This window comes from Osmerus mordax, chromosome 5 (genome assembly GCF_038355195.1).
Source record: "Osmerus mordax isolate fOsmMor3 chromosome 5, fOsmMor3.pri, whole genome shotgun sequence".
Classification (NCBI taxonomy): Eukaryota; Metazoa; Chordata; class Actinopteri; order Osmeriformes; family Osmeridae; genus Osmerus; species Osmerus mordax.
Window position 1 is genome coordinate 11,015,444 of NC_090054.1, and position 15,762 is coordinate 11,031,205.

The window sequence follows — 15,762 nt, forward strand, 5'->3', positions numbered from 1 at the left end:
ACCATCAGAGCATTACTGCCTTGGTTTGGCAGACGGTGGAACACAGATGCTTCAACGCCACATATGCTCCCCGATTAACCATCCTTAAGTGATTTCTTATAGCCTGTTATAGCTCATGTTTTAAATGTGCTTTGGATAAGCCCATTGGCCTCTTATGTCAACATGCTGTTCGGGAGATGGTATTTAATGGATTTTGGGTAGATGTGTGTGTGTGTGAGAGACATAACGGGTAACTCATAGGGGTCTACCCCTTTTAATCCTGTGTCCACCACCTGGTTCTCAAGTGGTCCAAGGGCCTGTTTTATCCAAAATCCTCAATTTGGGATTTTGAATCAGATTAAATATAATCTTCTTCAGAGACACTACAGAGATCATGACAAAACTGGACATTTGTCCTTATTTATTAATAATCTACTCACTGTATGACAAAGAGGCTTACAACATATTTGTTTTGTACTGAAAAGCCCATGCGTAGCAAATGGCAGTTTTATTTCATTTGAATATTTCTAAATATGCTTCAAAACAAGCCGACGGAATTTCATCTGACCTTATTCAGTTTCATGTGTTATTTGATTTCTTCTTCTCGATATTAGCATATTTAATTCCATGTTTTCACGCATAACTTGCATAATCATGCCCACACACTCATGTATAAATACACACATGCCATTGCTAATTGCGGGATGGTGGATTACTAAATCTAGGGGTGCAGACTTCTCGCCCAACCCAAGGAGAGGTGTCTGACTGGCACGTGCCTTTCCCCCCCTTTTTTTCCCCTTTTAATTGGTTTCAGGAACAGATTAATTTGAAAAAGACAGGGGCTTAATTGCTAATCAGGCAGTCAAGTTTTTTTTTCTGGGGGGGGGGGGGCTTGTGAAGAGTTGAGCTGTGGTGTAGGGCCTCCAGTATGTACTGACTGTTGAACTCACTGTGGGGAGAAGAGAGGAGAGGAGGAGCAGGAAGGGGAGAAAAGGGGGGGGGGGAGAGAAGAAAGAGGAGGAGAGAAGGACGATACAGGGGTGAGGAAGGCCCGAGAGACGAGAGGGGAGGTTAAGGAAAGGAGCAGGCGGGATGAAATGATATGAGGAAAGGAGGTGAAGGGAGGGAGTCAAGAGGTACAAATTCGGAAGGGAATGACCTCCTGTAACTGGACCTCTGGCTTGTGATGTCATTTCCAGCGGTGATCACGGATAGGCTGCTGCTGCTGTCCTTCCTGGAGAAGAGCCAGGTGTGTGCAGTGTTCCTCAACAAGAAGAACCACGGGTCCCCTGAGACAGGAAGACGAGTGGAAAAACTCTCCTCCTCTGAGCTGAAGGTACAGGATAACACGCATACTCTCTCTCTCACACACACACACAATCTCTCACACACTCAAATTAAACCCACGAGTGAGTCAAACACATCCCAGAGTATTTTATCCACACCCCAACCATGAGAACGAAGGTCACCAACAGGATGAGTGTCTTCTAGCACAGCGCCACCTTTTAAAGAATTCAGCACACAAGAACCGAAATGCATAGGGTCTTCTTTCGTGGGCCACTCGAGCTGTGTGCTAACCCTGGCATTATCACATTACTGCCAGGCCCTTTCCTTGTTTGTGTGTGTGTGTGTGTGCGTGTGTGTGCGCGAGCACGCACACGCGTGTGCGAGAAAGCAATCGCCTCTACTGTGTGCTGGGCTCCAGAAGCAGGGCTCTGATAAGGGGACTCCCTCCCTATCCCTGACACCCCAAACCCCCCCAAAATATAGTCTTGCACCCAAGATGCAGGCACACACACCCGCTTGTCCCCCCCCCTCCCCACCACCACCCCCCGGCCTTCACTGCCTTGGTCCACTGGGCTAAGCTGGGGGGGAGGGTGTGTGTGTGGGTGTGTGTGTGTGTGTGTGTGGGAGGGGGGGGGGGGGGTAGGCTAAACTAATCCGACCCCCACAAAGTGGTTTTTGATTATTGCTGACCAGCAAACGCCAGCAGAAAAAAAAAATGAGTAGGTGGAGGAAAGAGAAAGAGAGGGAGAGAGATGGAGAAGTAAAGAGGTGTTGTTGCTCTGCTTTTCTCTTGGTTGATATTTGTTGTTAATTGTAATATTCACCCGCTTACCCTATTCATCCTCTCAATCATTCATTCGCTCGTCAATGCATTCACGCAATAACTCTGATTCATGTATTCCTCCATTCACTCACTCAAAAGCAGCACAGTTCACCCTCCCCAACCACCTTTTCTGTCAAAGACGTCTTCCAACCCCGATAATTTCGCTTTCTTTGCCTCTCCTCTACTCTCCACCAATCCAGTACTGTGAGAGTTTCAGTCACTAGTTGAATAGTGTACAGTGAATGGCTGTGTGTGTGTGTAAAGTGTGTGGGTAGGGTGCGTAAGTGTGAATATAGAGCTGTTGACTCTAAAGACGCTAGTCTATTGTCGCTAGTCAGGGCCGCAGATAAAGGGCTCTATGGAAACGTGTGACCTGCCTTAGTGGAGTGGGCAATCATCTGTACAGAACAGAGAGAGGCTCAATGGCAGCTCCACCTTTTGCGTACGTACGTGTGTGTGTGTGTGTTTAGTGGCATTGTTTAGTATTGTGTTTGAGGAGAGTGAGGGTTGGGGGTGAAGGGAGGGATGGGCTCATGTCCGGGCTTGTGTATGCATGACTTTCTATTTCATTGTGTCTGTATCTGTTTGTGTCTGTATAGCTGTCTTTCCATATCCATGTTTAGACAGTCTGTTCTGTGGGGACCCCAGTGTGTACTCGAGTCGATCTGTGTGTGTGTGTGTGTGTGTTTTCACCCCGAAACACCACAAGAGCTCATTATACTGTAGTGCCTCTGTGTTGTGGCCCATAGAGCGTAGCGGCACGTTCCAAAAAATATGCACATTTCAAGAACAACAACCCCAACACACACACACACACACCAGTAGATATTAATAATTGAAAGATCTTGGGATGACCTTACGCATCAACACTATCAATATCACAAACAAGGACAAGTGTATGTTAATTATATTGGTACTGTAGGTGTTTCATTGGTCCTTAGTTGGGATGGGGCCACCCTTTATTGTGTGTGTGTGTGTGTGTGTGTGTACACCCCTCAAGGCCTTTTGTGTATGCATGCATGTTTGTTTATCTGTGTGCCTCTATCCCGGGTTTGAGATGTTCGTGAAAGGTGAGGATTTGTCTGCTTTCTGATTTGTCTCCCCCCCCCCCCCCCCCCCCCCCCAGGTGGTGTGTGCGGACCTGCGTGGCGGTTCGCCTCGCAGGCTGGGTAGACGGGTGGGTCTGAACTGTCTCCAGGACGTAGCGGTGTGCTGGTGGCCCCTGGTCTCCTCCTCCTCCGCCGAGTTGTGGCCCTGGACCCCCACCAGTCACACACACACCGACCGGGCCAACCTGCTGCTGCTGAGCTGCTCTGCCACGGACGGTCTCAAGGTAATCCCAACGCGCTCACACACACACACACACACACACACACACTCACACCCGGGACCGGGAGAGGGAAGAGCATCAACTGAGACAATTCATGTTAACATGAAGGTCAATTAATAACTAGGGGCATAACCTCTTCAATAATGGAGAGGCCCTTAATGATGGAGATGCTCCAATGATCTGAGCTAGAGGCACCCTCTCCTCGCTCTCTCTTTCTTTCTTTCTTTCTCTCCCCCTCCCCCTTGTTGTCTTTCTGTAGCCTCAGCGTAAACTTCTCCAAAGCACACAGATGCACGCAAAGAATCCCACACACCCAGGGCCAGACGGCAGCTGGCTGCCTGGTGGAGCTCCTCTCCTAGCCGCCGTGGCAGGGATGGGATTGGGGACGGTGCGTTAGCCTCCTCAAGGGTGGCACCTCGCGCTCCACCTTTCTCCGGATCGAAGGGGAACTAAGCCGTCACTCGGCGTGTCTGTGTGGTGCGCGCGCGTGTGCGCACGCCCGCTCCCGCCCTCACCGCCCCCCCGTGGAGCCGTATCTGTGATTGGCTTACCCGCCAATGCAGGAAGGGGAAGCGGACAAGAAAAGCTCAAATTACCCAAAAGACGTGATCGCATCGGGTTCAGGTATGCAAAACGGTGGAACGGAACGGAGGGGAGGGGAGGGGAAGGTACAACAGCGTTACCGATCGCATGTTTGCCGAAAGCAAATTGCGTAAAGGAGAGAGGCGGCACGACAACATGAATATTGAAACGCGCGAGCACATGCCCCGGTACTTCTTGTGTTCTTGTTTTTTACTTTTCCATGTTTATCACACTCCTTCTCCCCCCCCCCCTTCCCTCCCTTCCTTCCTCCACACTTAAAGAACATTAAAGTCCCTCTCTCGGCAGTGTCGGCGCTCTAATGAAAAGCATTTGTTGCCATTTTTTCCCGACGCTTCGGTGTGAAATTAAGCGAGCAGTTTACGTAAGAGCCGTGGAGCGAATCAAACGCCGGAGCTCATCGGGAGACGCCAGCGACTTCAATCGCTTCGAGCTCATATATATGTTCCTTTTGTTACGTTTGCTATCTGAGACGCTAAGCCAATTTTCTACCCCGGTCTCTAGGCATTTGAAAGTCTGATTTGGTTTCCCTATGTGGTCTTACTTCTTACCCCTCACTGATAAGCGAAACCCAAGGAAGGATGGAGGAAGAACGTGCGGTACATGCTTATTTCTGTGAGGAGTTAACATTTTTAATGACCCGCCCCCCCCCTCCATTCCTGTAATTTAATAATCATCGTGGAAAAAGACGTCAACAGATGTGCATTTAAAATGTGCATGTTTTGTTCTCGTTGGTGTGTGTGTATGTGCGCACATGTAAAAAAAAAAAAATGTTATCTGCCTCAAAACAGTTTTTCGTCATTTGTTTGATCTAAATTTGTGTGATTAAACCAAGTCAGAATTGCTATTAACATGGAGATAATAGCATGGTATTTGTCTCTTGCAAGCTCATATAAACCACAAATTAATCTTTATAAAAAATGGTGTGAATCAAAAACATCCAAGAAGGACAAACAGTATTTGAATATTCTTGACTTCCAACAACATTGAATATGTCATATGCATAGAAGCCCAGAACTCAGATTTCAACCTTTTGTCTGAGGCATGAGTCGTTTTCTTTTGTTTGACAACGTCTGTGTCCTTTTACGGCAAAGGGTCATTGGCTGACTAAACAGTACCTTACTGTACCCTACCCCTTGTTTTACACTTCTCTACCTCTCTCTCTCCTCCTCCCTCTTTCTCCTTCCTGCATTCCCTGTCTTTCTCTGCCCCGTGAGCTGGAAAATTGGCTCCAAAAGGCCACTGCTGTGAACAAGGGCCAGCCACTCGGTTGGACCGACCTGCTTTATCTTCCACGCCACAGAGAAAAAAGGGTCTGGTGAAGAGATGGGCGGAGTGGGGGGGGGGGGGGGTGGAGGAGAAGAATATTTTTGACCAGTCACTGAAACCAATAACTAGGAGAAAGCTACTTGGATGAGTTCACTGTCCCATCTTCTCTCTGTGCTGGTCTCAGTCTCCTCTCTCTCTCGCTCTCTTTCTCTGTCTCTCTCTTTCTCTCGCTCTCTTTCTCTCTCGCTCTGTCTCTCTCTCTCTCTCTCTCTCTCTCTCTCTCTCTCTCTCTCTCTCTCTCTCAAGGAGCATACACACCACCTTTTAGCTGAGATGTCACAATAAAGTTCAGTACACAGCACTTACCACCCAGCCCTGACAACCTCCACAAGCCACACATGCCTTCAGAAACAAAGACAAGCACAGACATTTACAGTACACACACTACTTCTGAACACACGAGCACACACAAACACAGTGGTGCACACACACAAACACACACACACACACCTACCCCCCAGGGAGCAGCAGGAGCTGTCTCTAAGGGATTAAATACGCAGAGGAAAAAAACTGTCATCTGTTCCTCCCTTCTGTAGACCACGGCCAGGCAAACCTAAGTCTCCTTTTGGCAACTGCAACCCCCCCCCCATAAATAAATAAGCAAACCTCCCCGCGATGTGCGATCCCTGTTCTGCCTACACTGCAAAACCATCTGAGCTCATATAAACCAGCCACACTGAAAGTCCTGTTTCGATTGGTACTTTCCTGAGGTTGACTAAGTCCAACCTGAGACACGCATGTCCTGTAGTGTAGAGGATGTCTTGGTGACCCTGAAAAAGTATTGTTTTGGGGATCTCAAAACTCTAATACTGTACCTGCGTAGTTGAATGTTGCCTCCAATCCTTACACCAAGTACACAGTGGTGTACGAAAAGTGGTGTAAGAAAATAATGGTATGTCATCAGCTGGCCTGATTGACAGGTGGAGTGTTGGTGAGATAATTGTGGAAGGTGGGGAAGGGGTGGTCTTGAATAAATGACTCATTCTGTTAGGTACTCTGTCACACCATCTCTTTCAGGACCTTGTCACTCTTCATAGCTTCAGTAAGAATCACTGACATAGACAATGATAGAATAGAAACTGTGGTGAGAGCATAGTATCATTAGTCACTACCTCTGGACCACTTGCATCTCATTCACTAACCTACTGTATTGTTCACCTCTTTAACAATTCCCATTTCCCAAGAAAAGAAACAAATATGACAACTGTGGACAACTTCTACCCCTTTCACCAACTCTCTCTCTTTCTCCAACCCTCCCATCCCCCACACACAGGTGCTCAGTTCCATACGTACTGAAGGAGACCCTCTTGACTGTCACTTCAGCCTCCTCCAACCCTACCAGCTGCTGTCCGTTGAAGTGCCTGAAGGACCCCACCCGGAATCCCAAGGGCCCGAAGGGGCGTCCTCGGCGGACGCCTGCGCGTACGAGTGCGCCCGCGGTCGCCTCCAGCGCCTGTCCGTCACCCGCATCCCCCTCTCCTCCCGCCCCGTGTCCTGTGCCCGGCACCCCTCCGAGACCAGCCTGCTCCTGGGCCTCGCCGACTCCTCCCTGGTGCTGTACGACCAGCAGAGGAGCGTGCCTCTCCTCGCTCCCTGCCCCGTCCCGCCCTCCCTCTTGGCCTGGCACCCGGCCGGGGCCGTGGCGGCGGCGGGGGGCGGCCAAGGGGAACTCATGTTCTTCGACGTGGGTTTGGCGCCGCTGGGTGTGGCGCTACTGGCGGAGGAGGCGGCCCCCGCGGCGACGCTGAGACTAGCCCAGCACCTGCGCTGTCCGGGGGGGCTGGAGGGGCTGTACTGGGGGGGCAGCGTGGAGGGAGGGGCGGATGGGACGGACCTGCTGATGATTGCTTTCCACAGTGGACCCCTGGCAGCACTGAGATTCAGGCTAGGTGGGTAACTTGGCACGGTCCCATGTTAATTTAGCGCACGGGCACAGACACACATGCACAATCATAATAATGCAAACATTTTGACCGTTTTTTGTCTTGCCATGGCATGGACCAGTGACCAGAATGACCTGTTCGGCCTTCTGTCATAGCCAAGTTATCTTAGTCTCAAGTTATCCAATACGCAACTGAAAACACCTAACGTGTTTACATTCTGATTTCTACTCCCATTAACCGAGACTTCAACATGGCTTCCCAAACATAGTGTGCTGCAGGGGTTGCCCTCGCTCATCCCTCACTGTTTGAGGGAAGTTAATTTGTTGGTCGAGAGGTTAGAAGGAGTCACGCTCAGAGGTCATTCAATAATCGCCTCGGGGCACCAGCCCACCAGGTGCATTCTGGGGATGCATTTTTCCGATAAATCGTTTACAGTGCCTGCGTGTCCCTTGGGGGCCCCAGATAAAGTTTGCCAATCAAAAAGCCCAGCCGAAGAGCCTCCCCACCTTCCTCGTCTTTAATTGTGACTTTGGAGGAAGATGTGACAAACGAGACTCTCCACGAAGTTTGACGAGCTGGTAGTGGGGAAGCTGTGGATGATTTTATTTTGCGTGGAAGGATTTGAGGCTGTGTGTGAGGGGGGGGGGGGGTATAGTGGAAATGCACGTGTGAGTGTTTTTCTTTGCGCGCGTTAGTGTGCTTGTGCATGTGTGTTTGCATAGAGGAGTATATTCCAACAATAGCCTACTTTCCTCTGATCATCTGCCAAGGTTTTGATGAAGAAAGTCACCGTGTGTCTTTTTTGGCGTGATAATTCTCCCACACGACCGTGTGTGTGTGTGTTTTTGCATCTCTATCAGAACACGTGTGTGTGTGTGTGTGTGTGTGTGTGTGTGTGTGTGCGCGCGCACGGTTGTGCACACATTCACCGTGTTCACTGTTTGTTTGCTCGTTTAGCGCCGTGCTCCCTGTTCTTTATTGACTCATTTCATTAGGCCCCGCTACATGACAGAGAGAGAGCGACGGAGTGAGTCTGACGCAGCGAGGAAGAAAGCGTTGGCAGGGCGCCAGCTTTTTCCTCTTTTCTCTTCCTCCTCTTCCATAGGAGGTAGCCCTCCCTCGCCCCCCCACCCGCCTGCACCGAGTTATCTCATCCGGGCACACGTTCGCACGCGGCTGGGGCCGCAACCGCGAGGGGCGGGGGGGGGGGGAGAGGGCGCTAGCTTGTGTGCGCCGCCGCGCGCCTCTGAAAGAGACTCCCTTTTTTCGGGCGGAAAAATTGCAAGGAAGAAAGACAAATGGCTCGCTCTTGCCAGCGACACCTGAAGACGCGTGTTGTCAAGGAGACGGTTGGAGTTGGCTTTTATGGGCCTTGCCCATGTTACCTTGTCGTTTAGTTTGTCTGCTTTGTAATAAGTGTTACTTTGTCATAGTTGAGGCTGGTTCTACCGTTACATCAGTAAGTGTCCACCTGTTACGTATAAATGCAGATTTTAGGGGTTATGCAACCTCAAGGGTACACATCCATTTGTTTCACCGTACTCAGACAGGGATAGCTCCTCTTTCTCATCTTATCTCTGTAGTCACTCATATGAGATGACTGAGTTAGCTGCTATGGCTGTGATTTCCAGTGAATGAGTGGATTTGCCTGTGGTTCCTGGAGCCCCAGGCTGAGTATCACTCAGGCAGAAGGCCGTGGTGAATGTGAGCCGGTGTGGGGACCTGAATGGTGCATTTATACAGAGTTGAGAGCAGCTATGGTAATGCAGCCTGATAGGCTAATGGGCATTTTTCCCTCCTTTCTTTTCTTATCTGAAACCCTGGCAAACACAACTCTTAACTAACCAGACTCCTGGAAGCCCAGAACAACGTGCACATTTGTGTTTGAATGAGGTCACGTTGTTATATTTTTATTATATGTATTGTTTGTTCTTTTTGGAGACGTTATTTGTGGGCACGGGTGGGGTCATATTGGTCTATTGAAATGATGTTATTGTTATTAGTACAACCAACTTATGTAAGCTTGTCACACACACACACGCACACACACACACACACACACTCACAGGGGCAGCAGACTGGGGGTTAGGCAGGTCTGGGAGGGGTTTTAATCCGTCTTTCTCCCTCTGTGTTCCATTTTTTCTCCTGTGCATGTCTGCCGAGACTTAGCCGGTAGCAGACGCTGACACGCGACTCTCTCCCCCCCGCACACCCTGATGCATTAGGCGCATTAGCCATCTCTTCAGGGGATGCAGGGGCTCGCTAATTGCCTGCTTGGGATTTTAATTACACCCCTCCTCCCTCCGGAAGGTGGCCGTCCCTTTGCCCTCCGCTCCGTACCTGTGCCACCTGGCTCGGGGTGCCACCCTCGCCCCAGCAGCGTCCAACATGCATCCGCGTTTGCGTGTGCGGTTTTCATTTGTGTCGATAGCTCTCATTTGTTGTGTTTTCGGTCTGTGCTGGTGAGCGAGGCGGAGAGGACCAATGCGATTGATTGTGCCTTTTGACCAGAGGAGATTGATTATGCCTTTCTTCACTGAGAGATTGGATGTGAGCGGATTAGCCGACTCATTAATAATAAAAGCAGAAGGTTTTGTGCTCATCCGGGCAGTACAGGTGTGTGTTTTCTTTTGTTTGTGTACAGTGTTTTCCGTTTTTCAGTGTGACCGGGAAGTAACACTGTCTGTTTGAATATAGCCCATTGGGATGTAATGTGACTGACGTCAGTGTGACCTGTCAGTGTCACCACAATAGCCACCACCAACACTTTGTGTACACACACACACACACACACCAATGCTTAATATAGGAGTTCTCTCTGTAAGTAATGGAACACATTTCCAATACTATGTAACAATATTTTGTCTCTTCTCTGATGGTCTCTCACTCACTCACTCACTCACTCACACACACACACACACACACACACACACACACACACTCTACAGACCAGACCAGAGATTAAAAGAGGCTCTGCAGCTAATTGATTGACAAGTCAATGCCAATCTCCAGCCCCCTGCTTCAGAGTTGAACCAGATCCCCTGCCACTTACTTAGCTTAAGCAAGTGCCCGAGGGGTATTCATAGTGCTTAACCACAGTAGTATGCCAAAACCATTACACCTGGCCTTATCAGGAGCTGCTATAATACCAGCTATTTCCTACAGTGGCTTTTAGCCTCCACAGCGCCACTGTGTGCAGGTTCTTTAAGAGCCTGTACATACTGTCATAAGTTGTTTTACTTCCAGTATGTTTACAACCTCCTTCCCAACACGCTGGGACAGTAGAGAGGGTCCTAGAGATAAGAGTGTTGTGAAATACTTTGACTTCATTAACACATCTTAGCTGATGTGTTCTGCTGTCTCTCTCTCCCCCCCCCCCCCCTCTCCAGGCGCTCTGACGGGGGGTCAGCTGGGCTCCTGCGAGCTGCTCCAGCAGAGGCTGCGCTGCGGTCAGGTGGACCAGGCGCTCGGCATTCTGGGAGCCATGGAGTGGAGCACCATGGGTAGCGAGTGCTACCAGGGCCTGAGCTCGGTGACAGAGCACCTGCTCAGGCTGGAGCTGGACGCAGAGAGAGAAGGTGAGTCTGGCTCTCCCAACTCCAAACACCTCACCTGACAGCCGTCGTTTCTGGATTTGACCCGGGCTGTTTTATTCGAGGTTATTCATAGGTTAGGATGGTTATCGGTTAAAAATAGAGGAAAACATAATTTGTATGTGGTATTATTTTAAGAGTAAATCAATATCCTTTTTGTAGATACTCCCACTCAAGTTAATATTAAGCTCATTACGCTTCCATCAGTCTAAAGTCCAGTTTTTCTTATCTATTTCACTTTTCTGTTTGTGTGTTTATTGTGTGTTTGTTATTTACGTTCTCGACCTCCTAGCCCAACTAGAAGCAGCTCTGGGAGTCTTCTACGCTCCACCCCGCCCTCTCTCTGACACCGTAGTGTTGGAGTACAGGGATCCAATCAGCAAGTACGCCCGGCGCTTCTTCCACCACCTGCTCAGGTAACCCATCCCACCGCTGCCCATAGCCCTTACCCTCTAAGCGTTGATCTAACCGGGTGACGTGTTTAGGTAGGGGGTTGGGAGACTTAAGGGGTAGGAGACCTAGTGGGTAGGAGACCTAGGGGGTGGGAAACCTAGGGGGTAGGAGACCTAGGGGGTAGGAGAACTAGTGGGTAGGAGACCTAGGGGGTAGGAGAACTAGTGGGTAGGAGACCTAGGGGGTAGGAGACCTAGGGGGTAGGAGACCTAGGGGTAGGAGACCTAGGGGGTAGGAGACCTAGTAGGTAGACCTAGTGGGTAGGAGACCTAGTAGGTAGAAGACCTAGTGGGTAGGCGACCTAGTAGGTAGGAGACCTAGTAGGTAGACCTAGTGGGTAGGAGACCTAGTAGGTAGGAGACCTAGTAGGTAAACCTACTAGTAGGATATCTAGTAGGTAAGAGACCTACTGTAGTAGGTAGACCTAGTGGGTAGGAGGTGTAGAGGAGAGAGGACAACAGAGGGAAAGATTGCCTGGCTGAGCACAAGAACCGCAGTCTGTTGGATCAGGCACTGCATGCTTGCCTGGGAGCTGTAACCTCAACAGGCAGAGCTAACCCCTCACACACATGTATCATCACACACCGTCCACGTAACCAACTGTTCTGGCCTCATTCCGCTCCACCTTCCATCCTCTTTCTCTCTCTCCGTGGCAGGACGGAACATTCTTTGGCATCCCTCCTTTTTTGTCCCCCACCTCACTCTCTCTTATCGCCCACCTGCATTCTTCGCTCCATCCACATCAAATGAAAACGGGCCTCTCTCTTCCCCGTGTTTGTTTGTGTCATGTCGGCTCCGGCGTTGGGGGAAGTTGAGGTGAATTGTGTGGAGGAGATACCCGGTCTCCCGGCTCTAATCTGTGTAATAAGGAGAGGTTTGGTGCTCCCTTTCAATTATCTGTGTGTGGGGGATGGCGGGGTGGTGGGGTGTGTGCGGGGTGTCGTGTGCCCACGTTGGAGGAAATACTTGTTTGTGTGCATGCGTGTGTGTGTTATTTGTTTTTCTAGAAAGAATCACCAGTAATCATGAACTCTCCTTGCAGGCACCAGCGGTTTGAGAAGGCCTTTCTGTTGGCAGTGGACATTGGAGCCAGAGACCTGTTCATGGTGAGGGACTTCACTTACTGGGCTCGGTTGAAGTGCTATTTATGAGATTGTGTGTGTGTGTCTTTATGACAGGTGGGCAGGTTTGGGTGGTGGGGGGAGGGGGGAGGGGGGTGGGGCTACTTCTCACGGTCCTCCTGGTCCGGGCTCTTTCTTTTATTCCTCTCCTCTCTTCTTCTCCTCCGCCAGTTCTCTCTCTCTCTCACGCTTTCCCTCTCCACCCCATTTTTTTTGGGAGGCCCCATTTTGCTCACCAACACCCTCGCTATTAATGTTCCCGCCTTCTTTCTCCTCCCTGCCCCCTCACGCCACCCTTCTGTCCTGTCTCTCAACACACACACACTCACACACACACACACACACACACTTCCTCAATCACACTGATAGCCATGGTTCCAATTCACTCCCCACTAAGCAGAGCTGCTGAGAAGCCGAATTGAAAAGGTGGAGTCGAGGCCATGGACCTTGAAAGAGCAAAGAGACAAATGGAGAGAGGGAGAAAAGTGGGAGGAGGTGGAGAAAAAGGATGGCTCCGTCATTTAGTAGCTGTGCATGAGAGAAACTGAGAGAAAAGGTGGAGAAAGGAAAGAAAGAGAACAAGTAAGAAAGGAGGCCTGCTCTGTCGCTTTGGAGGCCTGAGAGCAAGGAGGGGGAAAGAAAAGAGGAACAGAAAAGAGGAAAGTAACATCGTATGAACGCTCCCAACCAAAGCTACTTTTTTTTTCTCCCTCCAAAATGACAAAGAGAGCAATGAGAGGGAGAAAAGGAGAGGGAGTTGGAGCAGCAGGAGAAAAAAAAGAAGAAGAATGAAGGAGAGAGAGAGAGGAAGCATAGGGCATTGACGTTTCACCTCATAGTCTGGCATCCCCTCTAATTAGTGGCTGATGTTAACTTAACCTGCCTGTGCACTCATTGGCTGGAGGTAATGAGGGCACAACTCGCCCTTATAGTCCATCAAAACCCCCTCCCATGTCACACTGTTCGGACGCACAAAACCAAAGTGACACACTCACATATTCACACACAGGCCGTCTCCCCTCCCAACCCTCAGCATGACACACAGAGCAGCAGGACACACCACCCATTGTTTCCTAACAAACAATAGGAGTCCTCCCCCCCCCCCAAAAAAAAGGGGGGGGGGGGAGGCTTTTGTTTAAACGAAACACTTTGGTGTGAGGCAAAATTGGAGGGGCGGGCGAGAGCGGAAAGGGGGATGTGTCGTGACGCCGGGTGGCGGGGCGGGGGGGCCTGGGGGGGTTTGAAGGTGTTCGTGTTGCGCCCGGGCTATTTAGCATAATGGGACGTGTTATATACAGCTTCCCTAATTACCCTTTGATAAGGAGTCGTTAATGCAGCCAATTAGGTCATTCGTCAGCAAACCCTGCCGTGTTTTTACCCCCCCCCACACACATACACACACACCACACACACTCACTCGTTTCCCTTCTCTTGATGTAATGCTTCATTAAATCAAAAAAGTGTGATGGCTGAATCAGATGCAAGGTCTTTGTTCCTTAATGGGCTTTGTCATGTTGCGTCAGATACTCTTACATTAAGACAACATGCGTGGGTTCCTATCTGACACGGCTCAGACTCAGGGCAGAGCCCCACCATCACACTTTCCCAAGCATACGGCTCATTGCCGTTGCTCAAATGGCTTATTAAGTTATAAAAAATGTATTCAAAGCATATCCGAGGGTACGACACAAAGTTCAAACAGGCCTAGCGAGGTACAGGTGTGATGAGTGAGACAATGTCACTGTGTTAGGTTTTAAGATGGTGAGACGTAAATGCTCCATTCACATATAAAAGGTTTTCTCCAAGAATGTCTTGGTGAGTATGCACACAGCCTTTTTCATTCGTGTTCTCCTGAAGTGTGTTTATGCATTTGTAAGTGGGAGTATATTTGTCCTACAACTGTGTCTGTGTGTGTACCCCACTTGCCTGTGTGTAGAAGCACCCATGTCTGCATATTGTGCCCCCCCCCCCCCCCCCCCCATGTTATATCAGTTCAGTTAGCCTCAACCCACATATCAGATGACAACAGCACATTGTAAATGTCTTTTGGTTGACATGCCTGTAAGCTTGCATGTATTAATAGTCCCCTTGTGCCAGTTATTGTTATCCTTTTCTCATTTGGAGGTAAAACCCAAATATCAGTCAATATCATAACCACGCTCTAAACGCTCCCTGCTCTATATCCCCTCAAAAAACGGACTGAAATACCCCACTTTATCAGTGTGGTTAGCCGCCGCGTTTCAGCCCCTAAAGCTCTTATATAAATAAGATTAGTGCCGATCCTGTGTCGCGTTTGAGCGTCGGGGAATAAGAGGTGTAATATCTGATGGTTTTATGCGGCGTATTATTGTTATCCCCTCTTAGTCGTCTGATACGCTCTCCCCCTCTCCTCTCTCTCCTTGTCTCTCTCCGTCTCTCTCCCCCTCTCTCCTGGTCTCTCTCCCCCTCTCTCCTGGTCTCTCTCCCCTATTTTTCTCTGTTTCTTTCTCTCTTTCACCCAATTCAGACAGTATTATGAGCAGCTAAACTGGAATAAACCATTCCAGCGTCACATTGTAAGCCCCTCTACACCTCTATACATACATACAGCCCTATACACACACAGGCGATGTATTTAGTTTTTTCCTCTCCCAGAAAGCTCTCACACTCTCCCTCTCTCTATCACATTTTCGTCCTCTGCCTCTCTCCCTCTGCTCTGTTTGTAATCAATTACTACGTCTCTCACGTATCTAATTGAGGGCCTATTCCTCATTGATGGCAGTTGAATTAGACCGTCTCCTGGTCCCGAGAGCTCATTTAGACTCCTTCAAGACCATTTTGTCGGCCATTTTCTAATTCGTCTCTAACCCGGAACCACGGAGACCAGGAGCCAAACAATAATTATCCAATCTGCTCTCATTCATTCAAGTCTCCCAGTTGAGAACCTCTCTCTGTCCCTCTTCCCAAATCTCTTTCTTTCTCACTCTGTCTCTCTCTCTGTCTCCCCCCTCCTTTCCTGGAACCCTCTGATCATCCCCCTCTCTTTCTCTCATGGTACAAAAGGAGGTCTACAATGTGGGTATTAGGGCCGGGTGCAGGCCCGGCTGGGGGCTAGCATTAGCCAGCTGGGGGTTAGCCCGAGCCAGACCAGGTCTGAGACGGGTGGGGGCGCTAGGGCCGTGTGATGTTGCTGGGGCGGAAGAGTCTCCTTAACGTGCCCCTTTGATGGGCCCAGAGGGCCCTGCACCCATCTCTGGGAAACCCTGTGGCAGACTGGCAGGGTCTGCTGTTTTAATAATACCAAAGAGGGGGGGGGGGGGGGCCTCAATGGAGGATATTAATGCTTACCAGAGAATGACAACAAAAAAACTAGTTGCTACTTACT

At 49.7% G+C, this 15,762-nt stretch overlaps 1 protein-coding gene across 6 annotated transcripts in view; it reads left to right on the forward strand.

Moving 5' to 3' along the window:
* The window catches only part of wdpcp (WD repeat containing planar cell polarity effector), a 43,193-nt gene that overhangs the window by 18,558 nt on the left and 8,873 nt on the right, over positions 1–15,762 (forward strand). For all 6 annotated transcript variants that reach the window (XR_010876677.1, XR_010876678.1, XR_010876679.1 and 3 more), the window contains exons 9-14: positions 1,179–1,315; positions 3,216–3,422; positions 6,622–7,237; positions 10,621–10,809; positions 11,117–11,240; positions 12,320–12,383. Coding sequence is in view for 2 of the 6 variants with exons in the window: in XM_067236647.1 (XP_067092748.1) it covers positions 1,179–1,315; positions 3,216–3,422; positions 6,622–7,237; positions 10,621–10,809; positions 11,117–11,240; positions 12,320–12,383 (1,337 nt within the window). In the remaining 4 variants the exon portion in view is untranslated. The remainder of the gene's footprint in view (positions 1–1,178; positions 1,316–3,215; positions 3,423–6,621; positions 7,238–10,620; positions 10,810–11,116; positions 11,241–12,319; positions 12,384–15,762) is intronic.